This window comes from Solanum tuberosum, unplaced genomic scaffold (assembly GCF_000226075.1).
Source record: "Solanum tuberosum cultivar DM 1-3 516 R44 unplaced genomic scaffold, SolTub_3.0 scf00892, whole genome shotgun sequence".
NCBI classification, from domain to species: domain Eukaryota; kingdom Viridiplantae; phylum Streptophyta; class Magnoliopsida; order Solanales; family Solanaceae; genus Solanum; species Solanum tuberosum.
In genome coordinates this window covers 27,913-46,129 of record NW_006239851.1, presented here as the reverse complement: position 1 = coordinate 46,129, position 18,217 = coordinate 27,913, and the positions used below count along the sequence as shown (strand labels likewise).

At 31.2% G+C, this 18,217-nt stretch overlaps 2 protein-coding genes and 1 non-coding gene across 3 annotated transcripts; 1 reads left to right on the top strand and 2 right to left on the bottom strand.

The window, feature by feature from the left end:
• Positions 1–692: 692 nt before the first annotated feature.
• LOC102579859 (uncharacterized protein At4g08330, chloroplastic) lies at positions 693–6,947 on the bottom strand. Its single transcript, XM_006367742.2, has 2 exons — positions 6,594–6,947; positions 693–1,479 (listed from the first exon to the last, which is right to left on the bottom strand). The coding sequence occupies exons 1-2, from the start codon at positions 6,668–6,670 to the stop codon at positions 1,083–1,085; spliced, it is 474 nt and encodes a 157-aa protein (XP_006367804.1). The 5' UTR covers positions 6,671–6,947; the 3' UTR covers positions 693–1,082.
• Positions 6,948–8,971: 2,024 nt separating this feature from the next.
• LOC102580184 (egg cell-secreted protein 1.2-like) lies at positions 8,972–9,431 on the bottom strand. The gene has a single exon (XM_006367743.2). It carries the CDS (start codon positions 9,416–9,418, stop codon positions 9,026–9,028), a length of 393 nt encoding a protein of 130 aa, XP_006367805.1. The 5' UTR covers positions 9,419–9,431; the 3' UTR covers positions 8,972–9,025.
• Positions 9,432–14,481: 5,050 nt separating this feature from the next.
• Positions 14,482–14,573, top strand: TRNAY-GUA (transfer RNA tyrosine (anticodon GUA)). Its single transcript is given in 2 exon segments — positions 14,482–14,518; positions 14,538–14,573. It is a non-coding gene; the product is annotated as a tRNA-Tyr (tRNA).
• The last annotated feature ends 3,644 nt before the right edge of the window (positions 14,574–18,217 follow it).

Sequence of the window (18,217 nt, the reverse complement as noted above, 5' to 3'; positions counted from 1 at the left end):
TTCATGCTAGAATTTGTGTACGATCTTGTTGCACAATTTGTAGTGTGTGGACTGGGCTTTTATGGTCCATAATGGCTGAAAAGTCCAATTAGTAGTCTTTTCTTGGGTACCTATGAATACTAGTATAATATTTTAAAAGGATGACTTGAGAAAGGAAAACTAAAGGAGCTATAAGGTAACAAGAACAGCTTATATGAATTTTTATATGATCAAGTTATGTAAGAGATAAATACTGATAAATGTGTGTGCACAATAAGTATTAGTAGCACAAACAAGTTAAACATCAGACACCAACGAGAAGAGGGAGGTACAGTTTCACTTGCTTTGTAATCTCTTTCTCGATCAGAATCCAAAGCTTGTAAGGATGTTTAGCACGGTTGGGGGAAGAGAGACTACTCGTACAGTTCATAGAAGGATGTGTACTTAAGAGGAACATACATTCATGAACCACAACATCTAATGTTCTCTTATTTGCTTCCACCATCCCCCAAACCCGATTATGTTCTATTGATTGTTGTCAACACCTATTTCTTCAACTACAAGATCTCTCACAGCCAACGATCAACTAAATTTTCAATTAGAATGTGTTGACAAACAAGACACAAACTAGAAAAGCCCGTAAAATACACAAGAGTAACAGCTAAGGCCACCCTCGTGTGTGTGTGTGTGTGTGTGTGCGAGAGAGAGAGCACTGATCCAAGCAGCCATGAATTTATAGACGTAAGTTGTGACAGCTTGAAGATTGCCTGCTAGGTATTCAAAACACACAATCAAAAATGACAAATGCTAAACTTAGCTGCTTCAAATCCACACCTCATTGACAGTCCTGTTTCTTATGTACAAAATACAAACTACATCCCCCAAAAGAGCGCTTGCCCACCTCTTGAGAGATGGATAGCAAGAAAATTATACATATCCTCCAACCAAGCCTGTAATCTGATCAGTCTTATTTACTTGATAAGTAATATAACGGGAAACTAAAAAGCACCTCGAATTTTAAAATTTCAGCAAAGTGCTATTGCATGATCATAAATACATGCCAAACTTTCCTCAACAGAAGAATTATTCACAGGCATTATATATCACTCAGGGAGAGGAGTACCCGATGCTGACGAAGACGGTTGCAACGAGCGGATTTTGATATCGTATTTCCTATGAGTGGTTATTTCACTACCAGAGGCTGTATCTGATGCATCGGCTACAAGTGGGTAAGAAGAAGCACTATTATCATAAGCAATTCCAATATTGTTACCACATTTTCTGCACTGAAGTTTTGTTCGCCGCTGGAACAAGCCCCAAGAACGTTTGGAGAAAAAGAACGGTACACACTTGAATTCATCAACCTGGGTAAATCTGCTCTCATCAATGGACAAGAAGGAGATCATCCCTTTCTTAATGGACTTCCCATACTTGGATCCAATGGAAGCAGTATTGCGACTTGATGAGTTAAGGTTTAACTCGTACCCACAACTGCCACAGCTGCATAAAAAACAAATCAGATAGATGATTGTGTTGCTAAAGAAGCAGTTAGACATAATAAGTAAAGACAATATCTACGAAGGTAAAAGAAAGAATGGCACAATCCACGGTAGAACCAATACGTTAATCCAAATAACTGGATTAAATGATTTTTTTTTCACTTTTCGCTCACATACCATTTCTCTATGTTTGGGACAGTTAGCAAATACACACCTCATATACTAACAAAGCATACAACATTAGAATGACCCATGTCCATTAGAGGTTCATTCTGATTCACACACAGGCATCATTCTCTTTAATAAAACTAAGCAGGCAAGAGGAACTCTATGTATGCCAACCTGCCCCTACCAGCACACTCGCCGGGGAGCACTTTGTGACCGGTTAACCCCTCTTTAAGAAGACGGAGTTAGTAAAAAATCAAAAAAGCACCCGCATTTCTCAGAAGTGTAGACTAAAAACTGTATCTCAATTTTCTTTACGATTTAGATGCTTCAGGTTCCTAGTGGCTAGTTCTGCACAAAATGTGAAGCTTACCTCAGAATTACTTTACCTTTATATAATAGGAGGTAGTTATGCTACTAATCAGCCTTAAATAGGAATTCCAAACAACAGATACATCTCAAGTTCTCAGACATTCTAGCGTAAACCATAAGTAGGTATAAATATAGTCTCTGCTAAGTTTCATATAGAACCATAACCAGGGAGATGAGTTTTTGTTTGGCATCGAATCAACTTTTGCTAAGCCATGACTGGTGTCCATTCCCTTTTTCCTTTTTTGCTACTTGGTGCAAATTCAATTTTACTTTTACTTGTTTGGAGTTCAAAAAAACATTATGAAAAGCACAAACTCCAAAATGATGGTTTTCACAGATCTAATTGACAAAAAAAGGTAATGACAGTTATTTAACTGAAAATCCAAAAGAACAATAGCAATCATGATGGCTTTTTCCTCTAAAACCCAAGCTTTAAATGTGCTTTGTGCTTCAACCTCAAACCGACTTTAGTGCCTTTTTGCACTGTTCGCTTTTGACTAGGTAAATTTTTTTAGCTCACTGAAAGAAATTATATCAGACATTGTTGCCCTCTCTTCCAAGAAAAATAAAGAAAGAAAAAGAACCCCTAACGTGTTCTATCAATGACAAAATCTACGGCAGATACTTTTGCCCAAAATACACTGCTGGTTGAGTAATTAGATTTACTAGAAAACACTTTCCAGAAAATGGCTAAATCCTAAGCAACACCATCAAATCTTCAAAGTCGATATGGAGCCATTTCTTTGCACTAAAAGATACTGAGACTAATATCCAACATGTAGAATCACACCCATGAGCCCTAAAGTTCAAGATCTTCAATGATTCAGCGATAGCCAAACTTTTCATCCAACATTGACAAATGTGAATAACTTCATTCCCGATAATAGAGCACTACATTGTGAAAGGCTAATATCAATTCATCTATTCACTACTTTTCAAAACTACCCTATATTACTGACAACCTGTTATTAGAAGTAGTACAGTATATGGAACTCTTTAGAGATAATTGGTGTACTTATCAATAATCGAAACCTAAAAAATGAACCTCACGATTCAATGAGAACAAAACTGTCAATATATTAATCTATAACCAAAATATCCCCTCGATAAGAAGTTCATATAACATCATTCTAATGGCAAACCATAGCCTCATCTTCAATGGTGAAATCTGAACAAGTGGCTATAACATCTCCAACTAAGATGAAGTGATGAACCACAAAGGTACCAACTTTCATCCATGAAATAGATGTTTCAAGTCAATAACTCAATTAGATGTAAACCGAATGAACAATACATGCATTAAACCCCTTGACCAACATGCCAAAGATACAGCAAGAAACGAAAACCATGCTGGGATGTAAAGAAGGAAAATTCAGAAGGCAGGAGAAAATGAGAGAAGAGAAAACTTAATGCGTTGGTGATATTTTATTTAAGAGACAATTCTTTTGTCACCTTCCTCGCTCTACTTGTCCATTTTCATATGTGAAAAATCAAACTGCAATTTTCAACCCATAGACAGAGAAGCTTCTAAAGGATTTCTATTTGATTATTAAAGCTCAAACATGTCCACAAAACCCCTTGTTTTCTTTACAAATTTAATAGGTTTCTTCAATTTTAAGGCCTTACTTATGGTCGTGTGAACATTAGTTTGAACTTAAGAATTTAAGCTGTCCAGTATCTATCAAAAGTGGTCGGAGCCCTCATTTTCCCCCCTTTATTTTAGCTGTGATCTTCACAAGACCAAGAAAATGACTTGAATGTAAGACATATTACAACTTTAGGGTGATTGTCAAGGATTGAGAATGCAATGTCGATAACCGAATCAGATTTTAGTCAAACTTTAAACTTTAAGAAATTATCTGTCCACTATCTATACATGGTGTTTATTTACCTTGAGAAAGCATACGATAGAGCATCACAAGAAATCTTTTGGTGGTTGTTGGAGAAAAAATGAATTCATATTAACATATACATGTCATAAAGGACATGTATGAAGGAGCTAACACTAGTGTAAGATAGTGGTAGGAAAAATAAATGAGTTTTCCATAATCGGGGGTCTATACCACAGACCAGCATTCAGGCTGTACTTGTTTATCCTAATTATAGATGAACTAACTAAGCATATGTCACATGGTAGTAAGCTCTTTATAAGCGATATTGTGTTAATTGACGAATCTAGCAAAGACGTCAACCAAAAGCTCGAACCATGGAGAAATACTCTATAGGTGAAAAAACCACAGTGATTTAAGGAGTTAGAAGCGATCAGATGGAAAAAAAAATCATATGGAATGAAGTATCAAAATACCTAGAAGTAATTATACCACAGATTAGCATTCAGGCTGTACTTGTTTATTCTAATTATAGATGAACTAACTAAACATATGTCACATGGTAGTATGCTCTTTATAAGCGATATTGTGTTAATTGACGAATCTAGCAAAGACGTCAACCAAATGCTCGAACCATGGAGAAATACTCTATAGGTGAAAAAACCACAGTGATTTAAGGAGTTAATAGCGATGAGATAGAAAGAAAAAAATCATATGGAATGAAGTATCAAAATACCTAGAATCTCTTGGAGCCCATGGGACCCAGTGAAATAGGACACAATAGAATAAAAGAAATAATATCGGGGCTACCAATTAGTTGGATTAAGTTTTTTCATCAAAACAACAAGTTGGATAAACCATAAAGTTTAATCATGTTGATAAATTTACTATAAGTCTTTTTTTAGATAGGATTTTTTTTAGCCTTGTTAAAGATTTGTTTATCAATAGAAAAAGTAAAAAATTTACTAGTGTTAAAGAAACTAAATTTTTAAATATTGAATCGAGATAGCTTTAAATGAGGCGACATGAACAATGAGGATTCATATAGCTAACAGTCAAGTGTCAACTAGTTTAAGAATGAGACATGGTTGTTGCCTAAATGCCGTATCTAAAATTTCATTTTAAAGGAATAAAGGAACAAGACATGGTTTACCTTTTCTCTCTCTTCTTTTTTTATGAATTAAAAAGGAACGATACAATGAGATCTTTAACCAAAGCAGAATGAAAAGATTCTAGAAAATTTCGTAACTTGAAATAAGTAGAAGATCACAAGATAGCAGTGTAGCACCAAATGAAATGCAAACAAGTAGCTGAAATCCTTCAAGAGAAAGAGTGAGACTACAACATTGAGACAGGTACAGTTTGTCTCATATCAAATATGAATTCCTATAAAAGATATAATATTTACCTTATAATTCAGTTAAATTTCTTATAGTATAATCTCTAGCTTTTTTTGCAACAAAAATAAGGACAATATAATCTAATATTTTTAGCTAAAGAAACTTGACTCCTCAACTAAGTAAGAAAAAACAGCAAGTTCTTTGTCCCAACTCCCATGTGTTCAAACTCTCGCTTCTCCATATCCGAGCAGCAATGCCAACAATAGGGAGGTAGATTAAAATGCATATACACTTAACTTCACTCACTCCATTACCTAATACAACACTAATTCTTTTTTCCCCAAGAACAGCAGAAGTGCAGGTATTAACACTCTATAAATAAACGTCTAAATTACACAACATGTGTTCTCACTAACATGGAAATTAAACTTAAAACAGAAGGAACTCAATTAGTTTTTTTTTTATAACCGAGAAATCCGTCTGTGACCCACCCTTTGGACCAATCACAGCCTTCTAAACTCGGTGGATAATGGGCCCGCCCCTCTACCCTTCTCCACTTAAATACTGGGCTTCGCTTTGCATGGTGTGGGGATTGAACCTGCGACCTAAGCCACAAATCCTCCACCTTTTGCCACTTGAGTATTTTCATACTCTCACGAATCTTCTGATTAAATTAATTGCTATTCCAAACAACCAAGTCATAATGAGATCAAAACCGTTATGTCATTCCTACAAGTGATGACACACTCAATATTTCTATCATCTATGCACGAACTTAGAGATCAAATATAATATGTTTCTTTCCATTCCTCGTGAGCCATTTATTTCTCCAAAACCAAACAAGAGATTGAAGTCATCTTCCTCCTCTTTCCTAAAAAGTCGACAATGTAACACCATTGAGATACTTCGAATAAACTTGAGTCCGATTTGACCTAAATAATTGCAGCTCAAGATGAGCATATATTTCCCCCTAAAATTGATATGATTATTCCAACAGCAAAATCCAACCAACCCACACAGCAAATGATTCCACAAAAATTAATTAGTGCACCTACCAAAACATGGCCAGACTCGATACTTACCACCCACAAATTCCAATTCCCAATGACAATTTTTCCCTTTTGGATATTAAAGTATGTGTTATTACTTAAGAAATTAAAAATGGAACCACAAAACAGAAACCTAGTTCTAAAAAATAAAAAGTTCAAGTCACCATCATAAGATTCCTCTTAAATTAATACTTTGAGAACCATGAAACACCAATTACCCACTAATTATACCACCTAATAGCACACTTAAACTCAAAATCAAGACTTCAAATAGAAACTCTAATTTGAATCACAATTATTTTAATCAGATATTAAATTAAGACTCTTCACTTCAAAAAAAAGGTGCAGAAGTAAGCGAACCTGTAAGAGACATCTCTTCTAGAAGAACCAAAAGAGGAATTTTGATGATAATTCAGATACCCACTTGAAGTTTCCATAAATGCACCGAAAAAATACAAGCGACTAGCAATGGCGGAGAAACTACGAAAGGTGGTGTTGGGGGCTGATTCACTACTCAACGGCTAAGTGTTTTTGAGTTAATTAAATTAAAGTCAGACGTCACGCCGGAGTTAGTGCCGTCGGCCGGAAGTTTAGGCGGAGAAAGGAGGAGGAGGAGGAGGGACGGAGAAAATGATGGGAAAATAGGAAGAGGAGAAGGGTTTAAGCGTTAGAGTAATTTGATTGAATCCGACATCATGTTGTTGAACATGGGGAGGTGGGGGTGGCTCCCACAAATTAATAACTTATACTTAGCTATGTTGAATTACTGGCAAATTAAAAAATAAAAATTGAGGAATATTTTTTGTATTATTTCTTTCTTTTATAATATGATCATTTGATATTCTGAATTCACTTGTTCGACTAATAAGATTTGTATCGCATAGAATTGGAATTGAATAAATAACATATGATCCTTATTTTCAAGTAATTAGTCAGCGTCTTTGTATGTATATTATTCGAATTTCTTAATTCACGATATTAGGTATTTACACTTTAAATTTCATAACTAAATTGTGCTATCGCCACCATAGCACCTTTTCTAATTTCTTATTCACTTGTGTTAGCGGTAGAGAGGTTGGTGTCTGTGTTCTGGCTCTGGGAGCACGGGCTTTGTTTGCCTTTGTCAATTATAGCATACTCAGTTAGCTAGGTTGTCATTTTAGGTCTTGATCCGGAGCGATTTGCAAAGTTTGTTCATTCTTTCCTTTTCTATTGATTTAAGATCCTTACATTTGAATTAATTTTCAAACTTGTAATAGAAAAATGTTTTTTTACCAAAAATATCTTCATTTTAAAGTTTAAATTCATAAATTGAGACATTTAACTAAAGGTAGGAAAATTTTAGTTGTCCTACTCGCTTTCCGAGGTGAATATTTCAAAAATAAAGAAGAAAGATCAATCTCTTCTCTTTTATTTTTTCAAAAAAGAAAAAGAAGCAAGATTGTAAAATATAAAGAAAATAAATATGGTGAATACTTATCTGGTTATCTGAATACCTACATCAAATTAATTTAAATTAATATGAATCTATGATTAAGATGCTAAGTAATTAATAAGTGAAAAAGTATATATTAACTAGATATAATTAAGTAATTACTATTAAACATGCATCATTTATATTAATAATTTAATATAAATATCATATGCATATAACTTTTATGAAAAGAAAGTTATGAATAAAAGGAAAATAATTAATAGTTAATGGTCATGACTTGGTCAGAACTCAGAACTCATTCTCAAGATTTTACTCTCTACATATATATATTTAGTATTGGTTGTCAATTTGATTTGGTATAGTATGTCGTATTAGTTCTAGAAAACAAATAAAGTAGTCATTTATTGAATTATTCTTTTTAGTTTATAGTGAAAAGCAAATATAAAAGAATAGTATCATAGGTCAATGTCAACGTATATAATACGATTACAAGTTAAAAGAGGAAAACAGTCTCTTTTTTTCTCCAATAATTAATTTTCAGCTGTTACAACTTTTTCTATTCATATTTTGCTTGCAAGTTTTATGGTTAACAATCATTAGATGCTATTAATCCACGTGGGGACCTAATTAGTAGGTCTGATTATGATAAATTAATACTTATTTATATTGAGTGATCATTATACTATACTCTATTAATATAAGACATGCATCTTTCACATAAAAGTTTATAACTTAATTATGATTAAGTAATAGTACATATTCTTGGTATCCATTTTAAATCACGAGTAATTTAATTTCGTATTAGAAAATTTCTTTTTTAAGGATTAGAATGTTTACTACAAAGACAATTTATTTGCCTTTTGCGAGATGCATGTCTTGGAAGGGCAATGCAAAAACGTAATTAAATACACAAAAAATCAAAAATATGAAATATATACTTTATCAATCCATCACAATCTCTCTGATGATAAGTATATCTATTGTATCACTTATACTATATATTATCATTAAGTCCTCACAAGCTATAATTGGTGTGTGATTTATGATTGCTCAAATATTTACATATATTCCTTTTTCTGATTTTGCTCATTATATAGCCCCCACCATAAAATCATCATAACTTTCTCTTATATAACATCATCATGCAAAACTTTAATGAAGAATATTCGGGTGAAAAAAAAAAGGTGATAAAAGACAAATATCATTGGAATCCAATAAAAGCTAGCGCTGTTCATCATATATATTATAACCAAATTTAGCACATTCCAAAATTATTACTATTAAATCCAAAAGTACTTTTTCTCATAAAACTCGAAATCCTAATTTCACCTTTGCATGTATGCAAAAATTATCTTAATTAGACGTTAAACTCTACAGCAGATTCAGGTGAAGGGGTGCCACAATAACCACGAAGAATATCAACTTCTTCAGCAGTAAAACCAACGGAACTTAGCATAGAAGGCCAACAATTATAAGTTATAGTTCTTATAGCTCTACAACAATCTTTCCCTAAATAAGATTCACCATTGAAGAAGAAGAGTATGATCTCATTCGTACACGATTTCAACTCAAATAACGCGTTCCAACATACTGGCATGCTAGCTTCTCCTCCTCCGTCTCCGCCTTCTAGTACTTGAAGTCTAGCAGCAATACCTTGGCCAGGTTTAATTTTGGACATGTTGGTTGCTATAGTAGTAGTTGTTAGAAGCCATGAAACAAGTAGTATTAGTGAAAGTTTGAAAGGTGCCATATTGAAAAGGTAAATATGAAAATATAGTATATAGTACGTGGAATATAATGGAAAATATGATTTTTTGGGGGATGGTTATTTATAGGTGTACATAGAGTAGTCATAGAGACTAACGTAACGGATGTAAAGTTGAAGAGGCAGAATATTAATTAAGAATTAATTTGGTAAATTAACTTTAATCATAGTAATTAGTTTAAAGTTTATGATTTCAGTTAATAATATATGTGTATGGAATGTGAAAAGTTGTAAACCTAATCAAAGTATTTTATTTTTATTTTGTTTGGTAGAAATATTAATTAATTAAGGATGGACTACTTTGAAAAGGAATCGGCTTAATCATACAACTATGACGAAAAAGATTTATGAATTTTTCATCACCTATAAAAGCTACCTAATCAAATACCTAACGTACTTATTTTAGACTGATGAATATCTCCGACTTATATATATAATTAGAATACACGGAACCTAACGAGTTAATGTTTCGATAAAATTTAATAATTTTAACTTCATTTTTGTATTTCTTGTTTTTAAAAGAATATTATTAATATAACATAATAATTTAATTGTGAAACCAGTCGTTATATTATCTTGAAATTCAGAATTATAAATCAAGAAACTATAAAACCATTTGGTGCATTTATTGAAATATTTTTCAATTCATGGCCTATGTGTTATTTGATTCTTTTCACCTTTTCCTTACTATATTACTTCACTAATCGATCAACCATAAGTATTTAGCCTTGCATTGTGCTCTTTATAGCCAACCTGAGTATTTAGTTAATTTGAATCAACAATATGCGCAATAACAAAAATAACTTTTAACGGTAATAAATAAGTACATCAACAAAGAGTGTTAAAGTCTTTACCGACATTACTTAATCCAATATCGCAATAGGCTTTAGTAACATTTATAAAGATAGCTAAAAGTATACTATTTGTGTCACTAAATAAACGTATTTAGCGGCAATTAAATTATTACGTTAATTAATTATCACTAAAAGATCATTTTTGGTGTAATGATGTCTTGAATTGGCCCAATGTGTAGATTGAATTTTGATCGTTAAGGCCCAATAAAGCATCAAGACCAATGCCACAATGCTAAAGAAACCAATAGAATATGTAATAACTAAAAGGGAGTTAGGTTTGACTTTTGTTGATAAAGCACATGAAAGAAGGTGGATTTACAATTTCTTAACTAGAAGAACTATATATATAGTGATGATATAGATAAGTTGGGATTAAATCATAATCATGTTAGTATATATGTTAAGGTTCAACATTTATTTACAAGTCTTTAGTCACGCAGAGCCAATCGAAAATGTATAGAACTTCTAGTGTTAGAAAAATTAGTTTAAATTGAGCGACATGAATACAGTCGATAAGGACCCGATAGTGTATTTGTGGACCCAAAAGATGAGCCCAAAACCCAACTCATAGTAGAGGAGCCCAGCCCACACCTTTGTCTGGTCATATAGAACCCACCTACCTAGGTTATGTACAATTAGCACAGGAATGGAGCATGTGGGCCTATAACTTAATTCCATTTCTAAATGTGGGCTCAAATGCCCTACCTAGTTCCTACTTCATAAGTTAGCCCAACTAATGAATATCCCATTTGTCTGACACACCAAACGACCCATTAATTAAGGTGCATTTTTTTCTTGGTAAAGGTATATATGACTTGAAAGAAAGAAAGAAGGTTAGATAGGTGGAAAAGAATTGATGGTGGGGAAGGGGAAGGGGAAATCGGGGAGGAGATTACACTGTAGGGAATCGAATTCTCACCAATAAAATGAAAGTTTAAATATTTAACTAACTAAGCTACTTAGCTTCCTTAAGACTTGCTCTCGTTTTGATTTTTTCACTCGTTTCTTTGCTAAAAAAAAATCCAAATATTTTAAAGGAAGAATTTAAGGAGGTGAATTATATCCTGGCTGAATCTCGAAATATTAATTCCTAAATAGTCTTTGTAGAATTGAAAAGGCGTAAAAAGGGGGTGAATTCAAAAACATAGTATTATTGTCTTCACTAAGCTACAAAACAAACAAGTTTTTTCTCCTAAAAAAGTAAAAGAATTCACTATTTTATTTGTCCCCAATAAATATGACGTACTTAGGCTCGATTCATGGTGTCAAGTAAATACCTGCAATCATTCGACATGTAAAAATGAAAACATCTTGTAAAATAAAAATATACTATTAATCAACTCAGATCACCTTTATAAGTCTATATAATTAGAGTAAGGAGTGCAACAAAATCGAGTAAAGCACATTAATTAGTTGTTATTTCTTTCTCTCCGTGGTCCATATATAGAGACAAGATAGTGCCTACAATTTCATCACGAAACTAAAGACCTTTTTTGGGTCGAGATCACCAACTAGTATGATACAATAGTTTAGTACATAACGAATACTACTATTAAAAGTACATTTTTTTTCATTGTGATCCTAACAAACAAGACATGAATGTGATTGAAACTCAAGTTGAAAGCAAGAGTTGATTAGGTCATATTGAGAAGTTATTTACACCTTCTCGTTCTTGGTATCGAGCTAATTCAATTAATTTCGCTACAAGAAACATCCAAAATTATTATTATTTTAAAATAGAATTTAGCTATGATCAATGGGCTATTGCTTTTCGGAGCATCTATCCGTCGCTAATTTGCTCGTAGCTAAAAAAAAATATCATCGTCAATCACGAAATAGAATTAGCGACAAATTTTAATATTAAGCTACAAAATTATCTATCGCTAAATAACCATGTTTTTTAATAGTGCAATTCTTTTGACCTCTGCTTGCCTCGTGGAAAACCTTCAAGGTGAAACACAAAACATGTTAAATTTGAATTTGTGCATAAAACAAATGAGATTAAAAGTTTAAGATCAGTACACACTATCAACGTCATTTTTGTAAATCACCTATGTCGCTCTTATGCTAGTACTCAAGATTTATTATTTGAGCAAAAAACAGAAATTCAATTAGTTTAAGACCTAATTACGTGCCTTTACTTTACTTTTCGAAATTAGCTTCTATATTATTTCTCTAATTATTTAGATACATGAATCTCGGATATATAGGGGTCAAATAAGGTGTAATTTTTTTAAATACATTGTACCAAGTGTGATTCACATGTATCTAGGATACACCAACTTTCTTACTCGCCTCTATCCTATCTCGCTCTCCCCTCTCCCTATGCATTTGTATTTCAAAATGTATCTAGTATCAAAGATACATGTATCTAGCAAGTATCGTTGATATATATACCTGACTTGAAATCCGATACAAAGTTATTAATTAGGGAGACAATAAATAAACACTATATAGAATAGATTAATATTTTTAATATAAATATTTGTGTAGTTAGACAGTTATATATTCCTTATTACTCCATTTAGCTTGTATGAAAAGGAAAAAGTTGTTCATGAATCAATTTAAGCCCAAAGATAGTGTTTACAAAGTTAAGAAGCCCATTAAGCACCTCAATAACAATGTTTTCTTTTGAGAGAAAGAGGTTAATTAGGATTAGGAATAGGAGTAGAAACAAAAAAGTAGCTCCACTTGGAGAAGCAGGATAGATATTGTATGGTTTGTGTTGATTTGGAGGAAAAACAAAGAATGATAGGAGTAGATCAAAATAAACATGACATGTGATATAAAGGACAGGCAAAGAGTTGCTGGCATAAGAGGACACAACAACATGTACTAATAACTCAACCATTCTCTTGGAATTTGAGACATCGGTACAAAGAAACCCTGCTTATCAAAATGCCTCACAAGCATATATATCCTTGACCAAAAAAAAAAAAAAAGTGAAATATAGGATGTGTATCCGATATTCTTTCTATTTTTTCATGTTTGATTGTTATTGAAAAATATGAGTTTCTTGAGAATGAAGAAAATGATATTAATAGTAAAAGTATAAAAAATAAGTTCTTACAAATGACGTTCCAGCGCACCTTATTTTCATGCATACTTCACCCCCACTTCTTATAGTATTTGTTCTCATCAAAACACACTTTAATTTGCAAATGTTATTACTATTAATTTTGACTATATATTTTTTAAAGAAAATAATTTTCGCCCACCAATCAAACCTTTGGGAAATACTCTTCTTGAATAATGTAATATTCATTCATTATAAATTATTTTTATGTATAAAATCAATACCATCATATATACCAAATACATCCATATTCTCCAGTGACATTGTTCAGCTTTTTCAGTAAAAACTCTTTGGTTGTATTAGAGGAATAAATGGAGACTAAAATCGAGAATTTTGGTAATGGAATATTACCTAATTAAGCAGATGGCCATCAGCCCTCTATTATAAATTTATATAAATAATCAATTACATGTATGCCTTCTTATAATTGTTTATTTGTTAAAGAGGATACATACTATATCAAAAAATTTAGCGGTAATTAATTAACTAATAAAAGCATAATTATGATAAAATTTGTATTTTTAGGGCAACTAACACTTTTTGTAAATGTCCTTAAAGTCTATAGTAACATTGAATCAAATGACAATTATTTAATGCTGATAAAAACTTTAGCGCTCTTTGTTAATGAGTACATTTATTGCCTCTAAAAGATGTTATCGTACTATTAAAATGTGTTCTTTCCCTTTATCTTTTTCTTCTTTTTTATTCTTTTTTTAAAAGGGGATCTTTCTCAAGTTGAAGCAACCAAAAATAATCATTGGAACATAACATTTACCAAGAAAACTAAGTTACCTTGATTTCTACAAAATTTACCATAATATTTCTTAAAGGATATTCATCATCATCACTAGTGTAGTTACCTTGATTTCTACAAAGTTTTAAAAAGGCTACATATACCAAATGTCATACTTCTAGCCCTAGGAGTATTTTATTAGCCTTAGTCATGTTGTTATTTAGGTTGATCTCAATCATCTACAATACCAGTGTTTTGATTATTACCACATAAAACCTCTTTTTTTTATTTGTATTGGAACTTGTGGACACTCATTAGTAAAGGGTGCATCTTATGTGAACCACAATTATATAGTTATTTATTTATGGCAAGAAATAAATATCATCCGACCTTAGCTCAGTTGGTAGAGCGGAGGACTGTAGTGGGAAAATCCCTCAGATAATCCTTAGGTCACTGGTTCGAATCCGGTAGGTCGGATTTTTTAATTAATTTATTTTTACTCTTTTAAAATTCATTTTCTGGTCTTCACGGACTTCCTTCATTCACTTTTACTTATCGATTTTATATTTTACACGCTTCTTATGATACAATAATAAAGTAAAAGTGAACCGAGGGAATAGAACTAACCCATAAATATCTCAACATCAAGAGGTTATGTCTTGGCTTTGAGTTATAATTAATGAGATATCATTTGCACACATAAATTATTTTCATGTTACAGTATAAAAAAAATACCTTTTGGCAAAAATAGTTTGCTTCTTAGAAATCGAACATAAATCCTAGCTTATCATCAAAAGTTTAGATAAACGAGTAAAAACTTATATTATAATAATTTATTAATTTGGTGTAAACATTACTGATTGTGGAGCTATTAGTATTTTTTAGGTGGCCAACCAAAATCTTACATTAACTTTTAGATTTCATAATTAATAGTAATAAATTATACTAATACAATGAATCAAAGGACTTTTGATTTTAATCAGATGACAGATGGAAATGAAGAAATTGGAAAGTGATAAAGTTTGATAAGAAAAGTAATAAATGAGCTGGTTTTTACTAGTATTGTAGTACCCCTTTGGCTTGAAGGTGACCCTATGCCAACTGTCGGTGGCACATAATATAATACAAATACATTTAATTACAATTATATTATTTATAGAAAAAAAATGCACATTGTCCACACATGACTCACCTTGAGTGTCGGCAGATTCCTACTCATACTAATCAAAGTATCTGCTCCGTTTCAATTTATTTTTCTCGTTTTGATTTGATATCGAATTTAAATGTGAGAGACATTTTTTTTAACCGATTGAAAGGAAAAGTAAAACAAATAAATTGAAATGAGAAAGGAGCGAGACATATTTACTATTACCACAGAATAGCCCCCCACCAAATATATCTTTCATTTTTGCAAAGAAAGATTCACAATCTTGTTTTCCATATTTTTCATTTCTAATCTTAGAAACTATCATCATCAAATAAGACAATTTGTTATTACTTAGAATGAGATCTTCTAAATTTCTCCCCACAGATAAGATTATCGTACAAAAACAAGAGGCCAAGAACAGAATATAAAAGTCTTTGTAGCAAAAAAAGGATAAAGAAAAAAAGAAAGATAAGAAAATGACTTGGAAATTAAACTAATGTCTTGTACTATTGTATCATTCAATTGATAGTCAACTAATGTCTATATCTAACTTTTTTTTGTTTTAGTTATTTTGTTGTCAGAAATTACTTGATACTAAAGAAATAAACGTTTTCTATCCAAAAGTTTTTTATAGAGATTGAACTATATATGCGATTTATAATAAAAGTTTGAAGGATCTCAATTATTCCGTCACAATTTATGTTAGCGTATGCATTAATTTGGTACTTGAATATTTGCATGCATGATATATGTCATCATATTTTCTTATTTTATTAATTATTACTCCTTCGATCTCATTTTACTTGACTCTTATATTCAAAATATTTTCTTTCTTTATTCATTTTAACAAATAAAGAGTGTTTTATATATTATTATTTTTCATACTAACTTTAATATTAAGTAACTATGTTGTCAAATTTAGAATTCCATAAACATCATTGATAAGATTAATTTAATAAAGTACATCCTTAAAAAAGCTTTTTAAAGAACAACATTAAGTTAATATGAATCGAATAAAATAAAACGAAGGGAGTGTGCAAAGAAATTTCTCACTTATTTTTTTTTTTTAAATAGTGTATATGTCGTGCCTATTCGTACAAAGAAAATATGATTAGGTATCTGAGAACATCTCACTTTGATATAAGTTTTTTTTTTTTGTTTTATTAAAGTTGTCCCATCTTCAGCTAGCTTTCTGCTCTTTTATTATTTACGGACTCCTAAATAAATGTACCAATTGATGGTGTAACAAACTTCTTACTTGAAAAACCAATGGAGTTAATATATTAGAAAAATTGAATATGTCATCTACATTTTTTTGGAATTAATATAATTGATTTGTTATTTGTACCTTTCATGAAAACCAAGAGTAGTTGTGAAGTGATCAGTGGCCAAAAAATAATTGATTCAAGCTAATTAAATTTCAAAAATAAATAATGAAATCTGGCCCTCACAAAGATTTATCATTTATGTTATTCTTGGACGGTACTGTATTTAGTGGAATTTAATTTGATACCCTTGAGAAATAATTTTCCTTGTACGTATTGAAATTAGAAAGCAACATTTAATTATCAGTTTTTAGTAATTTTTAATATTCTTTGGTCGTTTAGTTAATTTGCTTATTAATTGTTGTGGTTGAAGGACATTATAGTAACTCCAGGCCAACTAACTTGTTCTTCTCTCTTGAATGCGTTTGTACCATGCACTTGTTTTTTTCTTTTATCAATTGATACGTGTAATTAGGGGTGTGCATTCGGTTTTTCGGTTCGGTTTTGTGTTATTTGGTTTGGGTTTTTCGGTTTTCGGTTTGAAAAAGTATAACCCAATCTGAACCAAAAAAAAATTGGTTCGGTTCGGTTTTTCTCTTTTCGGTTTGGCTATTCGGTTATAACTTATTTCATAACTAATTAATAACATAATCAAAGTTATATTTGCATGCTTAAAAAATAAAATCTCATATAAGGAAAAGTACTAATTCTAGTTCTGCTAATTTTTTTGTCATGAAAGTGCAAGTAATATGTGATATTTTATAGTTATAATGTAAAACCTAATGCCTTAAAATTTTAGTGAAATAGGATGGCAGTAATTTGATATGGGCCTAAATATTACAACAATACTGAATTATTAGTACCCTACGGCCTACATAGTAAACCTAAATATTATATGTGTAATTATTAATCTATTTATATATATATATATAATTCGGTTTTTTTCGGTTTTTCGATTTTCATTTTTCTAAATCCGAAACCAAACCAAAAAATCAAACAAAGTAACTTATAAATCCAAAACCAAACCAAAAATCCAAAAAACCAATCCAAAATTACAATTCGGTTTTGATTTGGTTTGGTTTTTCGGTTTAATCCAAATAGTGCACACCCCTACGTGTAATTGTTATATGAAAATAAAAATTATGTTTTGCATTGATTAACGAGTAAAATCTATAACAGAAATATTAATTATAGAATTAATGTCTTTTAATTTGTAATCAAAACTTTATGTTCAAGTTTCTATTATTATGGATTATAAGAATTATATCAAATTATCTTGAACATTCTTCTTTTGAAGTGTTTCCTTAATTTGGAAATAAAAATTTGAAAAGCTTGGAGGATAAATATATTTCTAAGACATCTGTGTAGTAGTGGTTTTTGGATAGTGAGTAATTTTCATGAAATTGGAATAACTAAAAGTTGAAAATGTCAGCACTTTAGATTTTTAATTCTCCCAAAGAGAATCTTTTTAAAGTAGAAACTCAACTTATTTCTTTAAACAATCTTTCAGTAATCATTTAATAGCATTTTCAATTTTAAAAAAATAATTGAAAAAAGCTTCTCTGTTAGTGTTTGTTTTTAAAAATGTTTTTGATTATTTTAGCTAAAGAAAAACTAACCGACAATTTATCATTTTGTATCTTTTTTACTCTGGTTATCAAATACTATTTATTCCCCAACATTTAGATAACAAGAGTAAAAAAAATATT

Excerpts from the sequence above, each read along its gene's own strand:
- LOC102579859 (XM_006367742.2), bottom strand. The coding sequence starts at position 6,670 with ATGGAAACTTCAAGTGGGTATCTGAATTATCATCAAAATTCCTCTTTT. Across the intron at positions 1,480-6,593 it reads AGAAGAGATGTCTCTTACAG|CTGTGGCAGTTGTGGGTACG; the intron begins GTTCGCTTACTT and ends TTTTTTATGCAG.
- LOC102580184 (XM_006367743.2), bottom strand. The coding sequence starts at position 9,418 with ATGGCACCTTTCAAACTTTCACTAATACTACTTGTTTCATGGCTTCTA.